This window comes from Suricata suricatta, chromosome X (genome assembly GCF_006229205.1).
Source record: "Suricata suricatta isolate VVHF042 chromosome X, meerkat_22Aug2017_6uvM2_HiC, whole genome shotgun sequence".
In the NCBI taxonomy this organism is placed as follows: domain Eukaryota; kingdom Metazoa; phylum Chordata; class Mammalia; order Carnivora; family Herpestidae; genus Suricata; species Suricata suricatta.
Window position 1 is genome coordinate 61793662 of NC_043717.1, and position 24037 is coordinate 61817698.

The 24037-nt window shown below is 36.7% G+C and overlaps 1 protein-coding gene across 4 annotated transcripts in view; it reads right to left on the reverse strand.

The window, feature by feature from the left end:
• The window catches only part of CHM (CHM Rab escort protein), a 236416-nt gene that overhangs the window by 147910 nt on the left and 64469 nt on the right, over positions 1–24037 (reverse strand). For all 4 annotated transcript variants that reach the window (XM_029930787.1, XM_029930786.1, XM_029930789.1 and 1 more), the window contains exons 3-4: positions 20591–20663; positions 17392–17516 (exon numbers count right to left, since the gene is read on the reverse strand). In XM_029930787.1, coding sequence (XP_029786647.1) covers positions 17392–17516; positions 20591–20663 — 198 coding nt within the window. The remainder of the gene's footprint in view (positions 1–17391; positions 17517–20590; positions 20664–24037) is intronic.

The following is a 24037-nucleotide window of genomic DNA, read 5'->3' on the forward strand; positions in this document are numbered from 1 at the left end:
ACTTATATTGGACTAGGTAGACATTAAAACAAAGACTGTAACAAGAGACAAAAGACACCATATAATTATTAAAAAGATAATCCAATCAGGGGATATAACAATTATAAAATGTTTCTGCACCCAACAAGAGAACACCCAAATACATAAAGCAGTTAATAACAAACATAAATAAACTAGCTGATGATAATGCAATACTAGTAGGGGACTTTAAGAAGCTACTTACATTGATGGACAGATTCTAAACAAAAAGTCAACAAGGAAATGATGGCTTTGAATGATACACCAGACCATATGGATTATACAGATATATTCACAATGTTCCATCTTAAAACAGTAGAACATACATTCATTCATTAATTCATTCATTCATTTAATCTTAGAGCGAAAGCACAATCAAGAACAGGGGGAGAGGGAGAGAGAATCTCAAGCAGGCTCCACACTCAGTAAAGAGCCCAATGCAGGGTTCGATCCCATGACATCCAGATCATGACCTTAGGTGAAATCAAGAGTCGGATACTCAACTGACTGAGCCACCCAGGTGTCCCTACACACTATTTTAAAGTGCTCATGAAACATTCTCAAAAAGAGATCACATATTAGGCCACAAAACAAGTCTTAACAAATTAAAAAAGACTGAAGTCATATCATGCACTGCTCTGACCACAACACTATGAAACTAGAACTCAACCAAAAGACAAAAAATGGAAAGACCACAAATACACGGAGGTTAAACAACATGCTCCTAAACAATAAATGGGTCAGCCTAGAAATTAAAGAAGACATTTAAAAAATACATGGAAACAAATGAAAATCAAAACACAATAGTCCAAAACCTTTGTGGCAGCAAAAGGAATTATAAGAGGGAAGTAGATAGCAATACAGATCTACCTCCAGAAGAAAAATCTTAAAGAAACAATTTTATCTTATGCCTAAAGAAGATGGAAAAAGAACGACAAAGCCTACAAAACAAAAAAATAAAAATAAAACAAAAACAAAAAAATAGAAGATTCTTTGAAAAAAATAAAAAAATTCATACAACTTTAGCTAGACTTATCAAAAAGAAAAGAGAAAGGACCCAAATTAGTAAAAATCTCAAATGAGAGAGGAGATATAACAATGAATACCACAGAAGTACAAACTGTAAGAGTATATTCTAAATTATTATATGCCAACAAATTGAAAAATCTAGAATGGAAAAATTCCTACAAACATATAACCTACTAAAACTGAAGAAGAAAGAAAAAAATCTAACCAGACCAATTACCAGCAATGAAGTTCAATCAGTAATCAAAAAAAAAAAAATTGCAACAAATAAAAGTACACGGCCAGATGTCTTCACAGGTGAATTTCACCAAACATTTAATGAAGAGTTAATATATTTTCTTCTGAAAGTACTCTAAAAAACGGAAGAGGAAGTAAAACTTACAAATTCATTTTCTGAGGACAATATCACCCTGATACCAAAATCAGATAAAAACAACACACACACACAAAAAGAGAACTTCAGGTTAATATTTCTAATAAACATAGATACAAAAATCCTTGACAACATATTAGCCAACTGTATTCAATAATATTTTTAAAAAATCATACAATGTGTTTGCACTCATAGGTCTAACAGGAGAAGAGGTGAAACCTAATGGAGGACCAGGGAGAGGGGATGAGGGAAAGAGAGTTGGGGAGAGAGAGGGATGCAAACCTGAGAGGCTACTGAATACTGCAAATGAACTGAGGGTTGAAGGGGTAGGGGGTAAAAGAGTTGGTGGTTATGGAAGAGGGCACTTGTGTGGAAGAGCACTGGGTGTTGTATGGAAACCAATTTGACAATAAACTATTTTTTTAAAAATTAAAAAATAAATAAATAAAATAAAAAATCATACACTACAATCAAGTGGGTTTTTTTTCCTGCAAGAGTGATTCAACATTTGCAAAAAACAATTAACATGACACATTATCACATCAATAAGAGGAAGAAAAAACTCATATGATCATTTCAAGAGATGATGAAAAACACATTTGACAATGTACAACATCCATTCATGATAAAAACCCTGAACAAACTAAGTCTAGAGGGTCATGCCTCGATAGGATAAAGGTCTTATATGAAAAACCCACAGCTAAAATCATACTCAATGTTGAAAAATTTAGAGCTTTTCTTGTAAGTTCAGGAACAAGACAAAGATGTCCACTCTCACCACTTTTATTCAGCATAGTACTGGAAGGCCTAGCCACAACAATCAAACAATAAAAAAGAAATAAAAGGCATTCAAATTGGTAAGGAAGAAGCAAAACTTTCACTAATTGCAAATGACGTGATAGTATACATAGAAAATATGAAAGACTTCACCACATTACCGCTAGAATTCACAAATGACTTAATTTGCCGGATACAAAATTGATGTACAGAAATCTATTGCATTCCATTACAATAATGATGAAGCAAAAATAATAATAATGAAGCAGCAGAAAGTGAAGTTGAGAAAACAATCCCATTTACACTTTTACCAAGAACAATAAAATATTTAGGAATAAACTTAACCAATGAAGTGAAAAAACTGTAGTCTGAAAACTATAAAACACTGATGAAAGAAATTCAAGATGATACTAAGAAATGCAAAAACATTCCATGCTCATGGTCTAGAAGAACAAATATTGTTAAAAATTGTGTACTACCGAAATCAATCTACAGATTTAATGCAATCCCAGTAGAGAGCAATAGCATTTTTCACAGAACTAGAACAAACATTCCTAAAATCTGTATGGAAGCACAAAAGAGCTCAAATAGCCAAAGCAATCTTGAAAAAGAAAAACAAAACTAGAAGTATCACAATTCCAAACTTCAAGGTATATTACAATCCTGTAGTATTCAAATCAGTATGGTACTGGCAAAAAAAAAAAAAAGAGAGAGAGAGAGAGAGAGAGAGACACACACACACACACAGACACATAGACCAATGGGACAGAAGGCCCAGAAACAAATCCACAATTATATGGTCAATTAATTTTCATCAAAAGACAAATGAATTTACAGTGGGGGAAAAAATCTCTTCAACAAATGGTATTGGAAAACCTAGACAGCAACATGCAAAGGAATAAAACTGAATCACTTTTTTCATCATACAGAAAAATAAATTCAAGATGAATGAAAGACCTATATGTGAGACAGGGAAAAAAAAAATCCTAGAAGAGAGCACAGACAGTAATTTCTCTGATATTTGCCAAAGCAATATTTTTTTAGGTCTCCTAGAGTCAAGGGAAAAGAAAAATTAAACTTACAGAATATATCAAAATAAAAAGCTTCTGACAGAGAAAAAAGCAACACAACTAAAAGGCAACCTACAGAATGAGAGAAGATACTTGCACATAACATATCCAATAAATGGACAGTATCCAAAATATAGAATGAACTTATTGAACTCAACACCCCAAAAACAAATAATCCAATTAAAAATGAGTAGAAGACATGAATAGACATTTTTCCAAAGACATACAGATGGCTAACAGACACTTAATCTTACTCATTATCAGGGAAAAGCAAATTAAAACTACAATGAGATACAACCTCACACCTTTCAGAATGGCTAAAATTAAAAGACAAAAAAAAAATGCTGACTAGGACGTACAGAAAAATAACCCTCTTGCACTGTTGGTAGGAATGCAACTTGGTGCAACCACTGTGACAAACAGGATGGAGACTCATCAAAATGTTAAAAATAGAACTACCTTACAATCCAAAAATGGTACTGCTGAATATTTGCCCAAAAATACAAAAACACTAAATCAAAAGGATACATGCATCTCTGTTTGTACCAGCATTATTTACAATAGCCAAGTTATGGAAGCAGCCCAAGTGTCCATGGATAGATGAATGGATAAAGAAGATGTCATACAGATCTATAACGGAATATTATTCGGCCTCAAAAAAAAGAATGATATCTTGCCATTTGCAGCAACATGGATAGAGATAGAGAGCAAAATGCTAAGTGAAATAAGTCAGAAAGAAATATTTCGTGATTTAACTCATGTAGAATTTAAAAAAATAAGATAAGCAGGTGAAAAGAAGAAAGAGAGGCAAACCAATAAATACTCTAAACTATAACGAACAAAAGGATGGTTACCACGTGGGGAGGTGGGTGGCAGAACAGGTCAAATAGGTGATGAGGAGAAATGAGTACACTTATCAAGACAGCATTGAGTAATGCATAGAATTGTTGAATCATTCTATTGTACACCTGAAACCAATATTATGCTGTATGTCAACTAGAATTTCTCTTTGAGAGAGAGCGCGTGCCTGCGAAAGCAGGGGAAAGGGGGAAAGGGGCAGAGAGGGGAAGAGAAGGAGGGATGAGGAGGGAGGGAGAGGGAGAGAGAGGGAATCCAAAGCAGGCTCCAAGTTCAGCACGACCTCTGACACAGGGCTCTATCCTATGACAGTGGAGTCATGACCTGAGCTGAATTCAAGAGTACACTGCATATACCGTCCGGCGCTCTTCATCACAAGGGCATTCCTTAATTCCCATCATGTATTTAGCCATCCCGCCACCCTACCCCCACCACTCACCTTCCCTCAGGTAACCATCCCTTTGTTCTCTCTAGTGAAATAACCAGAATTTAAATAAAAACGTTTTAAAAGATGCTCAGTTAACAAATTCTGCAATGACCAATTACAACCGACACACCTGTTCACTTTCCCACTTACCTATTCTACTTGCTTAAACCACTTTTACTTGGGCAATGTGTCACTTGCAGCCTAAGTCAAGGTTATTCATACACAGTGATAAAAAACAGCTTCCTCTAAATTGTAATAACTACAGCTCATTTTTCATTTAAAAATTTTTTTTCTTTCTTAATAGATATTACTCAATGTTTGCCAGGAAACTCATGTTACTTATATAACTTTTAAGTTAAACTTTTAGAATCCAAACTAAAAAAAGGAGAACCTTATATTACTGTTAAAGTAATATCTTTATTTTGTTATCACTAAAAAGTTGGTTCATTTGCAGAGCTAAGAGGAAAGTTTTTATTCTGCTTTAACATTATCATGCCAGAAAAGGAGAAACCATGTTCAATATTTGAAAACAAAAACAAACAAGCAAAATAAAACAAAAACCAGAACAAAAAAATACAAGTTACTGTCAATACTTCAGAAAGATAAAATCTCTTCTTGCTAAAGAAATTACATGGCATTATGTAATTAACAGGCAACAATGCTTAACCTTAGAATTCTTTGGATTTGTATAACTAAGTTGGGGATGCCTGTTTTGTGCCTTTTCATCCTGTTGAATAATTAAAATAAGAAACAGTATCTGCTTTTACTCCCTCATGTAAACTACAAAAACGTCAGGTGGTGTATAAGCTTCTAAACTACAGTCACAACAAAAAGATGCTGGACTCATCCCTTACCTGTGTAACACTGGGATGATGCAATGGTTCTCTTGTGTGCAAAATACAATGTGAAAAAATGGAAACAAAACAAGCTTCTGAGTTAGACGGAAATGGGTTCAAACCTTGGCTCTGCTATCTCTAGCTTTCCCTGAGCTTCAGTTTATTCATCAGTGATATACACCAATATCTCATGCACATTGCTATGCTATAGACTGAATGAAATTAAATAAGATATGTAAAGCACCAGGTTATAGCATTTACCACATAAACGATATCCAATAAATGATATTTTTCACATCCGTTCCATAAACCGATTATATAATTACAAAATTTGCTTCTGTGAAAAAAATCTATGTAGAGCAAAAGTATTTTCGGCTCAAACTGGAAATTATCCCACTTATTTCAAGCACCATTCAGGATAACAAATCTCTGATATAACAAAACAATCTGGAGACTTCATGATGGCGTTTATAATATGTGGACAAAAGTTATGATAATAGGCTTATCACTACAATTTCTATTTTAGTATTTAGACCAAGTCCATCTGTCATTACATGATATTTTGGAAATTTACCTAAGTACCAAAAACAGTATTCTATATATGTAGTGTATCAAGGACTGAAGTTTGACTTCTATTTGTTGGATGCAACAAGCTACAGTAAAATCTTGGCATAAAAGACCAATAAAGTATAGGAATTTTGATAATCTGTCATTTGATCAGATTGTAGATTTGATGTGCACATACTAAGAGAGTAGTGTACAAAACCAAGAAAATTAGCAAGTGAGAGAGCCTAATGGTTGGCCATCATTAGGATATCATTACAAAGCCATCAGGAAGGGATAACCTCCTATATGAAAAAAAAAATGCTCATTTAAGTGACGCTAAGGATAAGTAAAAAGCACAGTTAACTTGCAGTATGTGGCTATGTACAGGAAACACATGACTCCCAATAAGAAATAGTCTTTAATAAAAAGCCAACGAGATTGGAGGGGGCCAAGATGGCAGAGTGTAGGGAGCACTAATATCTCCCTATGCCTGCAAACGTCAAACTAAGAGGATTTAAAAGCCACAACTTTCTAATCCCCAGGAGCAGCAGCGTGCACACAGACCCCTTATTGATATCAACCCCATGGATGACTGTGAGTGAGACTGGGACCAGAGACTGAGGGATAGGGCGCCAGCTCAAAAGGAGCTGGAAAGAGAGTGCCCAGAGACTTAGTCCCCGGCTGAAGAGAGTGCGGGTCCTGAGACTGCACGGAACTGAGCAGGGTCACAAACACGCAGGACTGCCCTGCAGGTCGGCAAAGAACTTTGAGAGCTGCCCACGAGCCAGCCACGCTGCACGGATGACGGCCGCCGCTCTCAGCACGCCAGAGGCAGCGCAAGACACTGGGTGCGAACCTGCCCCCAGGGAGGTACAAGCAGTGGGGAAGAGGAGAGACTGAAGGGAGGAGACCTTAGACCCTGGCACTAGGTGAGACAAAATTTCCATTCACTGCTACGGGGCACAACTAGAAAAATCCGATCCGCTCAGCAGCCTCACGTTCCAGTGGGCCCGGCCGCCCCCAAGACCTCAGGAGGAGCCAGGGAAGTGCTGGCTCCTCAGACTCCTTCGCAGCCCCAACCAGAAAGCTGCTTGGTGGCCAGAGGCTACTCTGGCAGTGGCAGAAAAAATAAAGGCATTTGAAGGCCTAGTGGACCTTAGAAAACCTAAACAATTCGACCCGCCCAAGGCACAGGGAGATTGAACTCAAGAGAGTGGCTGGAAACGCAGGGTCTGAGAGAGGACTGAGGCGCTGCCATCATTCTTCTCCCTGCATCTACTAAGGCGGGTCTCAGAGAACAGGCCCTGAGACCCCACATACTTACATCAAATCACACCCATCCACTCTGGAGAGCCTGATTATTCTCTTGGTGCTCTTTTTAAATTTGTTTTTCTTTTTTTTCTTTCAATTTTTTCTATGCTAATTATTCTTAATTTTTAAGCTTCCATAATTTTCTCCCCTCTTTTCTCTTTTCTATTTCCATATTTCATCCTTCTCTCCCTATTCCTCCTGCAGTCTGGGAAAGACCAACATTTAACACTGCTGTGATTAGATCAACCCTTACCATCCAGATATTTTTCGCTTATCTCATTCTTATCTTTAACCTCCACAGGTTTTAGGCACTCAGACTGCCCTTTATCTCTGGCTTTCTCTATGCCCCCAGTGTTTTTTGTTTGTTTGTTTGCTTGCTTGCTTGCTTGCGTCTCTTCTTTTCTTCCTTCTTCTTTCCTGTGCTCTCTTTTCCTGCCTACTCCCTTTTCTACCTTTCCCATTTGGATTGCTGGTTTACCGGATCTGCCAGTGGATTTGCATGCTTGTGACCCCTGTGTGTTTGTCTCTTTTCGTTTTCAGTGCTACCTCAAAAAACAGGCCTTAGCATACATAGTGGAAAGACTCAATTATCACTGAGCAAGGAAATACAATAATTACAAGCACAACAAGAGAAATTGAAAGACACCATTAAAGGAACATCTCCTGAAATGACAAGCCCTGGACAGTCAAAGAGCCTCCTTTAATAGAGCCATACAAACAGGTGCACAGTGCAGAACAAGCTTTTAAAACCGGTAAGAGACAGAGAGCTAGCCAAAATGATGAAATGAAAGAACTCTCCTTCAAAGAAACTCCAGGAAGAATTCACAGCTACAGAACTGCTCAAAACAGACACAAGCAACATAACTCAACAAGAATGTAACATATTGTCATAAAATTAATTGCTGGGCTTGAAAAAAACATAGAAGCTATCATAGAAGATACTGCTACTAAGACTAGGAAACTTCAAAATAGCTGTGACAAGTTAGAAAAGGGTATAAATGAGATGAATAATAAAATGCAGGCTGCCACTGCACAGATCGAAGAAGCAGAGAGAATAGGAGATTAGAAGACACAGTTATAGCAAAAGAGGAGGCCGAAAAAAAGAGAGAGAAAATGATTCAGGATCACAAAAGAAGAATCAGAGACCTGAGTGATACAATCAAAGGGAACAATGTCCTTATCATAGAAGTTCCTGAAAAGGAAGACAAAGACAGAGAGCTTGAAGGCGTGCTAGACCAAATTATAAACTAAAGTTTCCCCAATCTGGGGAAAGCAAAGAACATTCAAATTCAAGAGACATACCAAACTCCCTAAGACTTAACGTAAAATGACCTTCAGCACAACGTATCATACTGAAACTGGCAAAATATAAAGATAAAGAGGGACTTCTGAAAGCAGCAAGGGAGAAAAGGACCTTAACATACAAAGGGAAATCTATCAGAGTGGTAACAGACCTATCTACTGAAACTGGGCAGGCCAGAAAGGAATGGCAGGAAATCTTCAATATGATGAATAGGAAGAATATGCAGCGAAGAATTCTTTATCCAGCGAGCCTGTCATTCCAAATAGAAGGAGAGAGAAAGGAGTTCCCAAATAAACAAAAGTTCAGACAATTCATCACCACCAAATCAGCTCTACAAGAAATCCTAAGAGGGACTCTATGCAAGAAATGTAGCAAGGAATAAAGGTACCAGAGACATCACTACAATCATGCACTCTACAGAGAACACAATGAATCTAAACCCACATTTTTCAATAATAACACTGAATGTCAATGGAATGAATGCTCCAGTCAAATGACACAGGGTAGCAGAATGGATCAAAAACCAAAACCCATCTATTTGCTGTCTAGAAGAGACTCACCATAGACCTGAAGACACCTTCAGATTTAAAGTAAGGGGATGGAGAAATATCTACCATGCGACTGGACACCAAAAGAAAGCTGAAGTATCCATACTTATATCAGACAAACTGGACTTTAAAGGCAGTAAAACAAGATGAAGAAGGACATTATTTAATAATTACAGGATCTCTACATCAGGAAGAGCTAACAATTATAAACATCTATGTGCCAGATTTGGGAGCTCCCAAACACATAAAACAACTAATCACAAAGAGAAGCAATCTTATTGATAAGAATGTGCTAATATACTCCACTTACAACAATGGATAGGTCAACCAGACAAAAAAATCACTAAAGAAACAATGGACCTGAATGGCACACAGAAACATAGGGAATTAACAGATATATTTAGAACTCTGCATCCTGACGCTAGGGAATTCACTTTCTTCTCAAGTGCACATGGCACATTCTCCAAGATCGATCACATACTGGGTCATAAAACAGCCCTCCATAAATACAAAAGAATTGACAGCATACCATGCACACTTTCAGATCACAATGCTATGAAACTCGAAATCAACCACAGGAAGAAGTCTGGAAAACCTCCAAAAATGTGGAGGTTAAAAACTACCCTACTAAAGGATGATTGAGCCAATCAGACAATTAGAGAGGAAATCCAAAAATATATGGAGACGAATGAAAATTAGAATACACCAATTCAAACTCTCTGGGACACAGCAAAGGCTGTCTTAAGAGGAAAGTTCATTGCAATCCAGGCCTACCTCAACAAATCAGAAAAGGCACAAATTCAAAACCTAACAGAGCACCTAAGGAAACTAGAAAGGGAGCAGCAAGAACACCCGAAACTCAGCAAAGGAAAAGAAATAGTAAAGATCAGAGCAGAATTAAACAAGATAGAATCCACATAGACAAGTGAACAGATCAATGAAACCAAGAGTTGGTTTTTTGAAAAAATAAACAAAATTGATAAACCTCTAGCTAGGCCCCTCATAAAGAAAAGAGAGAACATGCAAATAGACATAACCATGAAGGAAAATGGATCTATTACAGCAGATCCCTCAGAAATACGAGCCATCATCAGAGATTATGAAAAATTATATGCCAACAAACTGGACAATCTGGAAGAAATGGACAAATTCCTAAATACACATGCACTACCAAAATTCAAATGGGAAGAGATAGAAAATCTGAACGGACCCATAACCAGTGAAGAAATCGAATTAGTTATCAACAGTCTCCCAACGAATAAAAGCCCAGGGCCAGATGGATTCCCAGGGGAATTCTACCAGATCTTTAAGGCAGAGTTAATGTCAATACTTCTTAAGCTATTCCAAAAAATAGAAATGGAAGAAAGACTACCGGACTCATTCGATGAAGCACATGTCACTTTGATTTCCAAGCCAGACAGAGGATCAACAAAAAAAGACAACTACAGGCCAATATCTTTAATGAATACGGATGCAAAAATACTCAACAAGATACTAGCAAATCGAATTCGAGAGCATATTATCCATTATGATCAAGTGGGATTTATTCCTGGGTTACAAGGCTGGTTCCATATTCACAAATCCATTAATGTGATACATCACATTAACAAAGGAAAAGATAAAAACCATATGATCCTGTCGATAGATGCTGAAAAAGCATTTGACAAAATACAACATCTCTTCTTGATAAAAACCCTTGAGAAAGTCAGGATGGAAGGAACTTACTTAAACATCATAAAAGCCATTTACAAAAAGCCCACAGCCAATGTCATCCTCAATGGGGAAAAACTGAGAGCTTTCCCACTGAAATCAGGGACAAGACAGGGATGTCCACTCTCACCAGTGTTGTTTAACATAATGTAGGAAGTCCTAGCATCAGCAATCAGACAACAAAAGGAAATAAAAGGCATCAGAATTGGCAAAGATGACGGCAAATTTTCCCTTTTCACAGATGACATGATACTCTACATGGAAAACCCGGCAGACTCCACCAGAAGCCTTCTAGAACTGATCAATGAATTCAGTAAAGTTGCAGGGTACAAAATCAATGTACAGAAATCAGTTGCATTCTTATACACCAAAAATGAAGCAACAGAAAGAGAAAGCAAGAAATAGATCCCATTCACAATTGCACGAAAACCATAACATATCTAGGAATAAATCTAACCAAAGATTTAAAAGACCTGTATGCTGAGAACTATAGAAGACTAAGGAAGGAAATTAAAGAAGACACAAAGAAATGGAAAAATATTCTGTGCTCATGGATCGGAAGCATAAACATTGTTAAAATGTCATTATTACCTAATGCAATTTACACATTCAATGCAATCCCCATTAAAGTTGCACCAGCATTCTTCTCAAAGCTAGAACAAACTATCTTAAAATTCATATGGAACCACAAAAAAACCCAAACAGCAAAAGTCATATTGAAGAAGAAAACCAAAAAGGGGGCATCACAATCCCAGACTTTAGCCTCTACTACAAAGGTATCATCATCAAGACAGTATGGTATTGGAACAAAAACAGACACATGGGCCAATGGAATAGAATAGACAACCCAGAACTAGACCCACAAGTATATGGCCAATTAATCTTTGACATAACAAGAAAGAGTACCCAATGGAAAATCCAATGGAAAAAAGACAGCCTCTTCAACAGGTGGTGTTGGGAGAGCTGGACAGTAACATGTAGAAAAATGAAATTAGACCACTTTCTGACACCACTCACCAAAATAAACTAACAATGGATAAAGGATCTGAATGTGAGTCAGGACACCATCAACACCCTAGAGGAGAAAGTAGGAAAAAGCCTCCATGACCTCAACCACAGCAATTTCTTTCTCGACACATCCCCAGAGACAAGGGAATCAAGAACAAAAATGAACTATTGGGACCTCATCAAGATAAAAAGCTTCTGCAAGGCAAAGGAAACTATAAAAAAAAAAAAAAACAACTAACAGGCAACCAATAGAATGGGAAAAGATAGTAGCAAATGACATATTAGATAGAGGGCTAGTATCCAAAATATACAAGGAGCTCACTAAACTCCATACATGAAAAATGAATAATTCAGTGAAGAAATTGGCAGAAGACCTGAATAGACACTTCTCCAAAGAGGACATCCAGATGGCCAACAGGCATATGAAATGATGCTTAGCATCACTCATCAGCAGGGAAATACAAATCAAAACCACACTGAGATACCACCTCACACAGAGTGGCAAAAATGAACAAATCAAGAGACTATAGATGCTGGCGAAGATGTGGAGAGACGGGCACCCTCCTACACTGTTGGTGGGAATGTAATCTGGTGCAGCCGCTCTGGAAAACAGTGTGGAGGCTCCTCAAAAAACTATCCATAGAACTCCCCTAGGACCCAGCAATAGCCCTGCTAGGGATTTACCCAAGGGATACAGAAGTGTTGATGCATAGGGGCACATGTACCCCAATGTTCATAGCAGCACTGTCAACAATAGCCAAAACATGGAAAGACCCTAAATGTCCATCACCTGATGAGTGGATCAAGAAGATGTGGTATATATACACAATGGAGTATTACATGACGATGAGAAAGAATGAAATCTGGCCATTTGTAGGAAAGTGGATGGACCTTCAGGGTGTAATGCTAAGCGAAATAAGTCAGGCAGAGAAGGACAGATACCGTATGTTTGCACTCTTAGGTCTAACAGGAGAAACCTAAGAGGACCATCAGGAGAGGAAGGAGGAAACAGAACTTGGGAGAGTGAGGGACACAGATCAAGGGAGACTACTGAATACTGAAAAGGAACCATGGACTGAAGGGAGAGAGGGTGGGAGGGAGGGGGTGATAGTCATGGTGGAGGGCACTTGTGGTAAGAAGCATTGGGTGTTATATGGAAATCAATTTGAAAATAAACTATAATTTTTTTTTTAAGCCAATGAAGAGGAAGACATAAAACTGCTTCTTTACGTAGAAGACATGGCTATGTATGTAAAAATCCCAAGGTATCTCTAAAAACATCCCAAGAACTACTAAGTAACTTCAGAAAGATATCAAGTTTCAAATCAACGAATAAAAACCAATTGCATTTCTAGATACTGATAATGAACATATGAAAGCTGACATTAAAAAGACAATTCCTCTTATAATTGCCCTAAAGACAAGTAAATACTTAGGTATTTACAAGTAATAACACATGCACAGGATTCATATTGTGACAATTACACCATTCTGTAGAAAGAAATCAAAGTTGACCTACATAACGGGAGACACAAACCTTGTCAATGAATTAGAAGACTCAAAATGAAAAAGGTATCAATTTACCAAGTTGATTTATAGCATTAATGCAATTCCTATAAAAATTCCAGCAAAATCTTCTAGACATAGAAAAGTTTCTCAAATCATTTAAATGGGAAGGCTCAAACTCTGGAATAGGTAAACAATCTTGACAAAAAGAATTAAATTTGGAGGAATTATTCTACCTGATATTAAGTCCTAATATGTAGCTGCAGTAATCAAGACAATGGATTTTTGGTGTGGAAAAAGACATACAATCAATGGAAAAGAATATAAAATCCACAAATAGACTCATCCAAGTACAGCCACTGATTTATGACAAATATGCACATTAATTCAATGGAGGAAAAACGGCCTTTACAACAAATAGCACCAAAGCAACTGAATAACCTTATGTTAAAAAAAAATTAACATTGACGTAAACCTCAACCCTATACAAAAGTTAACTCAAATTATATCAAAGTAAATCATGGACTTAAATGTAAAAGATAAAATTATAAATAAAAAATTAGAGAAAGTCTTCTTGATCTACTCCCAAAAAAAGTGATAAATTGGACTTCATCAAAATTTAAAGCATTTCATCTGCAAAATGCCCTGCTTAAAGAGGATGAAAGACACGCTAAAACTTGGCAGAAATATTTGCAAACTACGTACCTAACAAAGGACACATATATAAAATATAAAGAACTCTCAAAATTCCACAAGAAAAAAGCAAATCCAATTACAAAATGAGCAAGAGCAATCCCTATCAAAACAACACCAACATTCTTCACAGAGCTAGAACAAACAATCCTAAAATTTTTATTGAACCAGAAAAGACCCCAAATAGTCAAAGCAATCCTGAAAAATAAAACTGAAGCTAGAGGCATCACGATCCTGGACTTCAGGCTGTATTACAATGCTATCATCATCAGGACAGTATAGTAGTGGCACAAAAAACAGAAGCTCAGATCAGTGGAACAGAATATAGAACCCAGAAATAGACCCACAAACGTATGACCAACTAATCTTTGACAAAGCAGGAAAGAATAGAATAAAGACAGTCTCTTCAGCATATGGTGCTGGGAGAACTGGACACCAACATCCAGAAAAATGAACCCTGAACACTTTCTTATACCATACACAAAAACAAACTCAAAGTGGATGAAAGACCTAAATGTAAGACAGGAAGCCATCAAAATCCTCTAGGAGAAAGCAGGCAAAAACCTCTTTGACCTTGTCCACAGCAACTTCTTACTCAACATGTCTCCTAAGGCAAGGAAAACAAAAGCAAAAATGAAGTATTGGGACCGCATCAAAATAAAAAGCTTCTGCAGAGCAAAGGAAACAATCAGCAAAACTAAAAGGCCAGCAACGATGGAATGGGAGAAGGTACTTGCAAATGACATATCAGATAAAAGATTAGTATCCAAAACCTATAAAGAACTTGTCAGACTCAACACCCAAAAACTAAATCCAGTGAAGAAATGGGCAAATATATGAATAGACACTTTTCCAGAGAAGACATCCAGAAGGCAAACAGACACATGAAAAAATGCTCAACATCACTTTTCATCAGGGAAATACAAATTAAAGCCACAATGAAATACCACCTTACTCCAGTCAAAATGGCTAAAATTAACAACTCAGGCAATGACAGATGTTAGCAATGATGCAGAGAAAGAAGAACTCTTTTGCACTGCTCGTAGGAAAGCAAACTGGTATAGCCACTCTGGAAAACAGTATGGAGATTGCTCAAAAAATTAAAAATAAAGCTACCCTATGACCCAGCAACTGCACTACTACGTATTTATTCAAAAGATACAGGTGTGCTGTTTCGAAGGGGCACAAACACCCCAATGTTTATAGCAGTGCTACTATCATAGCCAAAGTATGGAAAGAGTCCAAATGTCCATCAATGGATGAGTGGATAAAGATGTGGTTAGCCAAAATATGGAAAGAGTCCAAATGTCCATTGATGGATGAATGAATAAAGATGTGGTATACACACACACACACACACACACACACACACACACACAATGGAGTATTACTTGGCAATCAGAAAGCATGAAATCTTGCCATGTGCAACTATGTGGATGGAACTAGAAGGTATCATGCTAAGCGAAATTAGAGAAAGACAAATATCTTATGACTTCACTCATATGCAGACTTTAAGATATAAAACATATGAACATAAGGAAAGGGAAGCAAAAATAATATAAAAACAGGGAGGGGGACAAAACATAAGACTTAAATATACAGAACTGACAGAGGGTTGCTAGAGGGATTGAGCGAAGGGAGATGGGCTAAATGGGTAAAGGGCATTAAGGAATCTACTCTTGAAATCATTGTTACACTATATGCCAACTTGAATGTAAATTAAAAAATAAATAAATTATTGGGGCGCCTGGGTGGCTCAGTTGGTTGAGCGGCAGGCTTCAGCTCAGGTTTTGATCTCGCGGTTCGTGGGTTCAGGCCCCATGTCAGGCTCTGTGCTGACAGCTAGCTCAGCCTGGAGCCTGTCTTCAGATTCTGTGTCTCCCTCTCTCTCTGACCCTCCCCTGCTCACGCTGTCTCTCTCTCTCAAAAATAAATAAAACATTTAACATTAAAAAAAATTAAAAATAATTTAAAAACAAATAAATTAAATAATCAAATAGGCCTACCATATGATCCAGCAATTGTACTACTGGTATTTACCCAAAGAATATAAAAACCATAATTCAAATGAATACATGCAGCTCTATGGTTATAGCAGTATTATTTACCATAGTCAATACATGGAAACAACCCAAGAGACCATCAACAAATATATACAAGGAATATTAGGAACATTATTCAGACATAAGAAGTATGAAATATTGCCATTTCCAATGACATGGATAGAACTAAAGAGTAAAATGCTAAGCAAAATAAGTCAGTGAGAGAAAGACAAAATACCATTATGATTTCACTTATATGTGGAATTTAAGAAACAAATGTGAAAAGGGAAAAAAAATTAGACAAACCAAGACACAGAGTCTTAACTATAGAGAACTGATAGTTGGTTACCACAGGAGAGGTGGGTGGGAGGATGGGTTAAATAGGTAACAGGGATTAGGGAGTGCCCTTGTCATGACAAGCACCCAGTGACGTACATATAGAATTGTTGAATCACTATATTGTATACCTGAAACTAATATAATAGTATATATTAACAAACTAGAAAAGAAAACCTTAAAAAAATAATGAATTCTCACTTAGTAAGAGACAATTAAAATATTACTTCCCAATTTTCTCTCCTGGTTTTCGAAAATACGTCCCCAAATGTCATGACCATTCATTCTAATTTTTCATTCAAAATTATAATTTTCCATTTTACTACACTGAATATTATCTAAGAATAGTGCTGTGTATTTTCCATTTTGCTATGCTAAATATTAACTTTTATTTTAGTTTATTTATTTTGAGAGAGAGAAAGTGTACATGCATATGAGCAGAGGAAGGCAGAGAGAGAGGGAGAGAAAGAATCCCAAGCAGACTCCACACTGTAGGCACAGAGCCCCACATGGGGCTCAATCTCACAAATCATGATATCATGATCTGAACTGAAATCAAAGAGTTGGATGCTTAAGTGATTGAGGCATCCAGGTACCCTACACTGAATATTATCTAAGAAGAGTTAGAAGAACACTGGAGTAGAATTAAATAATCTTTGGTTTTAAACTTGGGCTCTACTACTATCTAGCCTATGGCCTTTTTCAAGCCATGTGATGTTATACAAATGAATCTCCTTTTCCCATACTGAGGATTTCTGTAAAAGCTGCAACTAGTACTATCAGCTCTATCCTAGTACAGGACTATTGTAAGACACAAGTCATTAATGTAGGATGTTATTATCATAATCATCATCATAAAACTTAAAGCTATATTTTAAAAAAGGGAAACCATCATATCAATTCGACTTTTATCAACCAATGTCAGTCATATGTTGGCTTCTTTTGAATACATGTAAATTAAGAAGTCATTAACTCAGTTTATCCTAAAAAAACACTTTTGTACCTGGCATAACAAAACACTTCCACATGTTGAATGGTTTTATCCTTCCTGCTAAGAGCAATAGAGTCTTCATTTTCAAAAATCTGCTCTTGCCATGCTGGACTTTCATTCACAATGTCACTGTTTTCCTAAACAAAATACAGATGAGTAATTATAATTAAATTGAGTAATGTGAAACTCTACTTTCTGTAAAACTGTATATCTTTCTGAATTAATGCTTTCCATTTGATCCCATCAAAATTCTGAAGTGACTCTAGCACAGTGTATCATGTTCAAAGGAAAAAAATTGTGTAAAAACCTATCCTATCAAAAGCTAGCTTTTGTTTACAGATTTCTATAAAGATATCTGACATTTTGATGCAGTCATTGGACATTGGATGTACCTGTTTTGACATTGTTGAAGAACTAGGATAAACTAACCCTCTATCTGCTGAAAATCAAGTGTGTCTGTTGTACATAATACTTGTAAATAATAAAATTTTTGAATTTTGTTGTCAAACAGCAGTCTCACATTTATATCATTCTACTTACTTTTTAGGTCTTTCAAAGTCACTAGTCATGTCAAATTTTGATTATATGCAGTCTCACATTTATATCATTCTACTTACTTTTTAGGTCTTTCAAAGTCACTAGTCATGTCAAATTTTGATTATATGCAAAAGTATTTTTGAAAAGTATTCACCTCACTATAACTAAAGTCTGTATAACAAGTTACCTCTAAATATTTTATATTTTTTAATTTTTTTAAATGTTTATTCATTTTTTGAGAGAGAGAAAGACAGAGCACGAATGGGGGAGGGGCAGAGATGAGGGAGACACAGATTCTGAAGCAGGCTCCAGGCTCTGAGCTGTCAGCACAGAGCCTGATGCACAGCTCAAACCCACAAAATGTGGGGGCGCCTGGGTGGCTCAGTCGGCTAAGCGTCCGGCTTCAGGTCAGGTCATGATCTCACGGTTAGTGGGTTTGAGCCCCGCGTTCTTGGGCTCTGTGCTGACAGCAAGCTCAGAGCCTGGAGCCTGCTTCAGATTCTGTATCTCCCTCTCTCTCTGACCTTCCCCTGCTCGTGCTCTCTGTCTCTCAAAAGTAAATTAAGAAAACATAAAAAAGATTTTTTTTAAAACCCACAAAATGTGACATCGTGACCTGAGCCGGAGTCAGATCCATAACTGACTGAGCCACCCAGGCCTCATCATCGACCTCGAAATATTTATCATTTATATTTAGTCAAAAGAAGAAATAATGTATAATAATGTGTGTATACTGTAAGGGTTGAAAGTGGCCCTACAAATTTTCAGTAATTCCTAATTACATTTTATGGACCTAAATTATATGTACAGCAATTTGAATACAGAAGATTTTTGGAAATGTCAAGATATGCCTTTTCAAAATGTCAAGGATCAACATTTACTCTGTTTAAAATTTTAAACTAGTTGGTATACATCTACCAGAGAAAAAAAAATTTTTTATGTCTTACATATTCTCAAAGCACTAGTAGTGAAATATAACTACAATATCCTTGAAGTAAATTCACCTCAGAAAATTTCTAAACTTAACAGATTTCATAAAGTAGAATAATAATTAATCATAAAAGATTTTTTGTCCTGAATTTAACATTTTAAACTGAAGAAAAGTAGGGCAGACATCTTTTATTATTAAGTGTAATTACTAGTATTAAAAATCTCCATATAGGTAGACAGGAGGTAAAATATAGGAACTCTGAATATATAGACATAGGGGTTATCATCCTGAAGAAAAGACTGGGCCAGGGGACAAAGAGCAAAGGGGGGATGTATATGGTCAGAGAATCAAGATGCTGAGCACCAGAATAAAAGAAACGTCTACAAAAATATTTTACTTTAATAAATCTAACATATTATCAAAATTCATTGAATAAAATTCCCTTCACTAACCAGATGTTTTCCAGTCAAACAACAGAGGTATTTTTATTGTCTTCGTTGTGAGCATCTAGCCTAATTTTTTCATGGAAGTACTAAATATACTAAGTATACTAAATAAGATGACCCACCCACGTTCATACATAGTTCCTAAGAATAAGGTTCAAAATTGGGTTTCTGATAAACACAAATATATGAATATTTAGGGCACAAACATAAAACAGTTAAATGTCTACTTGTAACATTTACTGTCTTGATTTGTACAGTTTGTATTACATGCAATATTACTTTAGAAATATTGGTTGTTTCTCCACACTCTTATTTCATGCAACAATATTATTCAAACTGAATCTTCACTGCAACTTCAATATCAATATCCTCGTCATTATAAGAAGCATTTTTAAAGTCATGTATCATAAATTAATCAGTACAACTACAATGCTTAGTGTGGTGCTTGGCACATGTTAAGTGTTTAATAAGTCTTAGCTACACTATTTTTACCTAATTGAATACAACTTTCTAGGATATATCATCCTCCTTTCCCAACCATCTAAATTATTTTGAGATACAGCAGTTTCTGATTCCATGTATGATGGAATTCCTCTCAGTAGGAAATTCATTTCAAGCCACATATACCGTCCACATAAAATTAGGATAGTTTTTTTAATCTGTCATAAAATTCAGTAAACTCCATGACATAACCAACTCCAATACTACTATGCTATAAATATCCTCTAAAAAACTCCTTTACAATGATACCCAACAGTTGTCGTAGCAAGATCCTACCTTAGAATAAAAATGACTAAATTTACATTAAATTTCTTTCCTTGTTTTTTGTTTTCACTGATTCTGTCACATGACTTCTATAAATATGTAAAACCACCAATGACTCAGATCATTTAAAATTAATATATCTTCCCCAAAGAGTTGGGTGTTTTTTTTAAATATACTGACTGAAAGAACAACTAGATATGTGAGACTTTATGAAAGACTGAAGTTTTTTCCTTGAAGACTATTTTAGAGAAAAAAATCTTGCCATATATTTGGGCATATAATGAGAAAATAGTGTCAAGTATATATGATGTACACTTCTGCAAACGTATCTATGTACTGCATATTTAAAAAGTAATAACTATATTTTGAAGGCATTGAAAGCATGTTAGCTAAAAAGATGACTGCATAATTTTTGTTACATAAAAATGTGGCATAAGTCTATATTACAGAAACTTAGAGTTTTCTTCAATGTAGGGTTATTGTGTGATACAAAATACAAACTAGTAGATTAAAATTCAACTAAGAAGTTTACCTGGTATTCCTTTAGCCAAGACAATAGTCCTGAAAAGCTAAAACTGGCCCAGTTTCCTCCATAGTAGCTTCTTCTGTAACAATAAGAAATAAGAGTAAAGAAAAGGGTATAAAAATCAAGGCATTAACCTCCATCAGCAAAGCACCCTGGACCCTTCAAATAATTTCAATATTGCTACCTCAGAGTTCAAAACATAATTGGGTTGTTTGAAATACCAGACTGAAATAAAAGTGGGCCTTTGAGATGACAAAGGTAACTTTTCATTGTATGAGGAGTTAAAAAATCTCTTTGGCCTCCTTAGAGCTTTCTCTACTGATCAAATGCTACTGATCAGTGACTGTGGACAGCTTAATATGGGCATTGAGCAGGGACCATGAACAAATTTGACTCCTTGGTTTAAAAAAAAATGGCGAGGAGAAAACCTTGGTAGATCTCAAGGAAAGTCAGTGGAAAAACCTGCTAAGTTTTCTATAAACAATTAAATATCCACTGTCACCACCAAACCCATAACACATGCCAATACACACACACACACACACACACACACACACACACACACACACACACCCCTAGCTACTCTAGATTTAGTGGCCCTGTGTTATTCTCAGCCTTCGGGGCCAAAAATAAAAGTAGATCCTGAACACAGTTATTCACATCAAGACTTTTGTGATAAGTAAGGTAAAGTATTCCCACTGATAACTGGATGAACTATTAATTTTTCCTTCCACAGTCCTATGAAGATCATCATTCCTTTTAGAGAACCGAGAAATCCTCTAATTAAGATCAGGTTAATCTTGCAGACATTGGACTTTTGATTGACTTCCTTAAAAAGGAAGGAACCAATAGGAAAGAAGGTTACTAGAGTAGCATCCAGAACTCTAATTCTGCACTACATAGTAGGCTTCCCAGTTCTTGAAAAACTCTTTAACAGGTTTGGCGGGCTCAGGGAAAGAAACACCAAGATGGCCGACAGACCGCCATCCCAGGACTTTCCTGCCAAACAATATCAAGATGGCTGACAGACCACCGTTTTGGAACTTTCTGCCTGTTGCCAGCTCCCTGGAAACACGTCATTTGCCCTAGACTCATCTTTTCACCTTATAAGGGGGTTCTCCGCCCCCTGGACACACATCAGAAACTACTGCCCCATATAAGGCCCTGCCCTTTGTTCTCCCATGGGACTTCCCTGACCTGTCCTGTCCCTTCTCTGGAGGGGCCAGGAAACCTCACCCAAGAGCACTCCCAGTAAAGGCCTTTTACATTTATTTCTGACCTCGGTTTTCTGCATGGGTTTTATGCATCATCTCTGCAACTTCCGTGGCTCATTCCCTCCAAGCCATGGAACCTTGCCCTAGAGCACTTTAGTAAAGTGTGCTCTCATCTCTTTTCCCGGTCTCTCTGCTCTGTGACTTTCTCACTCCGCCAATTTAACCTTACACTCTTCATGTTTACTGATTCTCTGTATGATGAGACCTAAAGTACACTCAGTCCCACCTATAATATCCACTCTGGTTCTGGGATGGGACACATTGTTGGTTTTGTTTTGTCTTTGATTTCAATTTTGCTTCTTTGTAGCTTTCTCTAACAAAATAAAAATCCATAAAAGCTCTTTTTAGTATGAGACAAAAACTAAAACCTTTAATATCCAAAATTACTCTCACCCATTATGCTACCAGAGATCCCCTCAATATTCTGATATATTTTCTTCTTAACCAATTGTTGACATAGGCCTTCAGAACAGTCAGACTTTAGGCTCAAGTATTTTACCAATAATCACCATTTTTGCTCTAACATAGAAAATGGTTAAACATCTATGAAAATAAAGCTATTAATAAGTAATAAGGATCAGTACTTTACTTATAATCTGATAGTCCTCTCAGAAATAATGCAAATTTATACAGCATCTAGAATCTCTAGTGGGCTTTAGTGTGCCTTGGTGGCCTGGTTGGTTAAGCATCTGACTTCTGCTCAGCTCATGATCTCATGGTCTGTGAGTTTGAGCCCTGCATCAGGCTGTATGCTGACACCTAGGAACCTGGAGCCTGCTTCAGATTCTGTGTCTCCCTCTCTGCCCCTCCCCTACTCACACTCTGTCTCAAAAATAAATAAACATTAAAAATTATTTTTAAAAATCTCTAGTGGGCTTTAAAATTTAGATAGAATTTCAGCTATATTAACAATTCTAGACGGCCACCCTTATTAACATATTGGAATCAGGAAGCCTGGAAACTGTAATCCCTTGGGTCAGAGAGAACAACAAAGGTGGACAACAGTCAGTATAGAGAAGAGAAGAGAGTGGAGAGGGGTTGTTAAAATTAGTGGTCTTTCCAATAGAAAGGTATACCTACTTTCCCCTTGCCTGAGAATAATACACTTCCACCATCCCTTCCCATCCTCTAAATATAACACTCAAAAAAATAAAAAAATAGAAAATATCCTGGGTGTTTAAAAAAAACAACAGTCTATATTTTTTGTTGAGATATTTATATTTCTTTTAAATCACCATAAGGTCATAAATAAGAAGCTCTGGGAGACTTAAGTGGCTCAGCTGGTTGAGTATCCAACTCTTGATTTCAGCTCAGGTCATGATCTCATGGTTCATGAGATTGAGCCCCAAATCTAGCTCTGCACTGACAGTGTGGAGTGTGGGATTCTCTCTCTCCCTCCCTTTCCTCCCCTCCCCAGCTTCTCCCCCACCTTCTCTCTCTCTCTCTCCTCCCTCTCCCCTTCCCTTTCCTCCCTTTCCCCCTCCTCCTACTCCTTCTTCTTGGATAGAAAATGTTTTAAAAAATAAATGGGTTAGGTGCAAACTAGTCAAAAATATTCCTAAAACATATCTGACAAAGGACTGGTATCCAGGATACATAAAGACCCTTTTGATTTAGTAATATGACAAATATTCAAAATTTAAAATGGGCAAAAAGTTTGAACAGACATTTCACAAAGGAAGATAGATGTGGTTTATGAGCACATAAAAAGGTACTCAACATTATTAGTCATTAAATAAGTACACATTAGTCTACAGCCATACTTCCCTGAATGTGCCTGATTTTGTGTCATCTCAGAAGCTAAGCAGGGTCAGGCCAGGTTAGTACTTGGATGGGAACATTAAAATAAGCATTAAAAAATGAACATAATGAGATACCACTACACATCCACCAGAACAGTTAAAATTAAAAAGGCTGACAATACCAGATACTGGTTTATTCACCAATGTGCCAAAATGGTCATGCATTTTGGTGGGAGTGTAAAATGGTGTAAACACTTTGGAAAACTGCTTGGCAGTCTCTGAAAAAACTAAACATACATCTACACTATGACCCAATAATTCCATTCCTAGATATTTACAAACCAGAAAAGTATGTGTTCACAAAATACTTGTACAAGTTTTATCATAGTAGCTTTATTACTCAATAGCTCCAAAGTGGTGGGAATTCAAATCCTCAT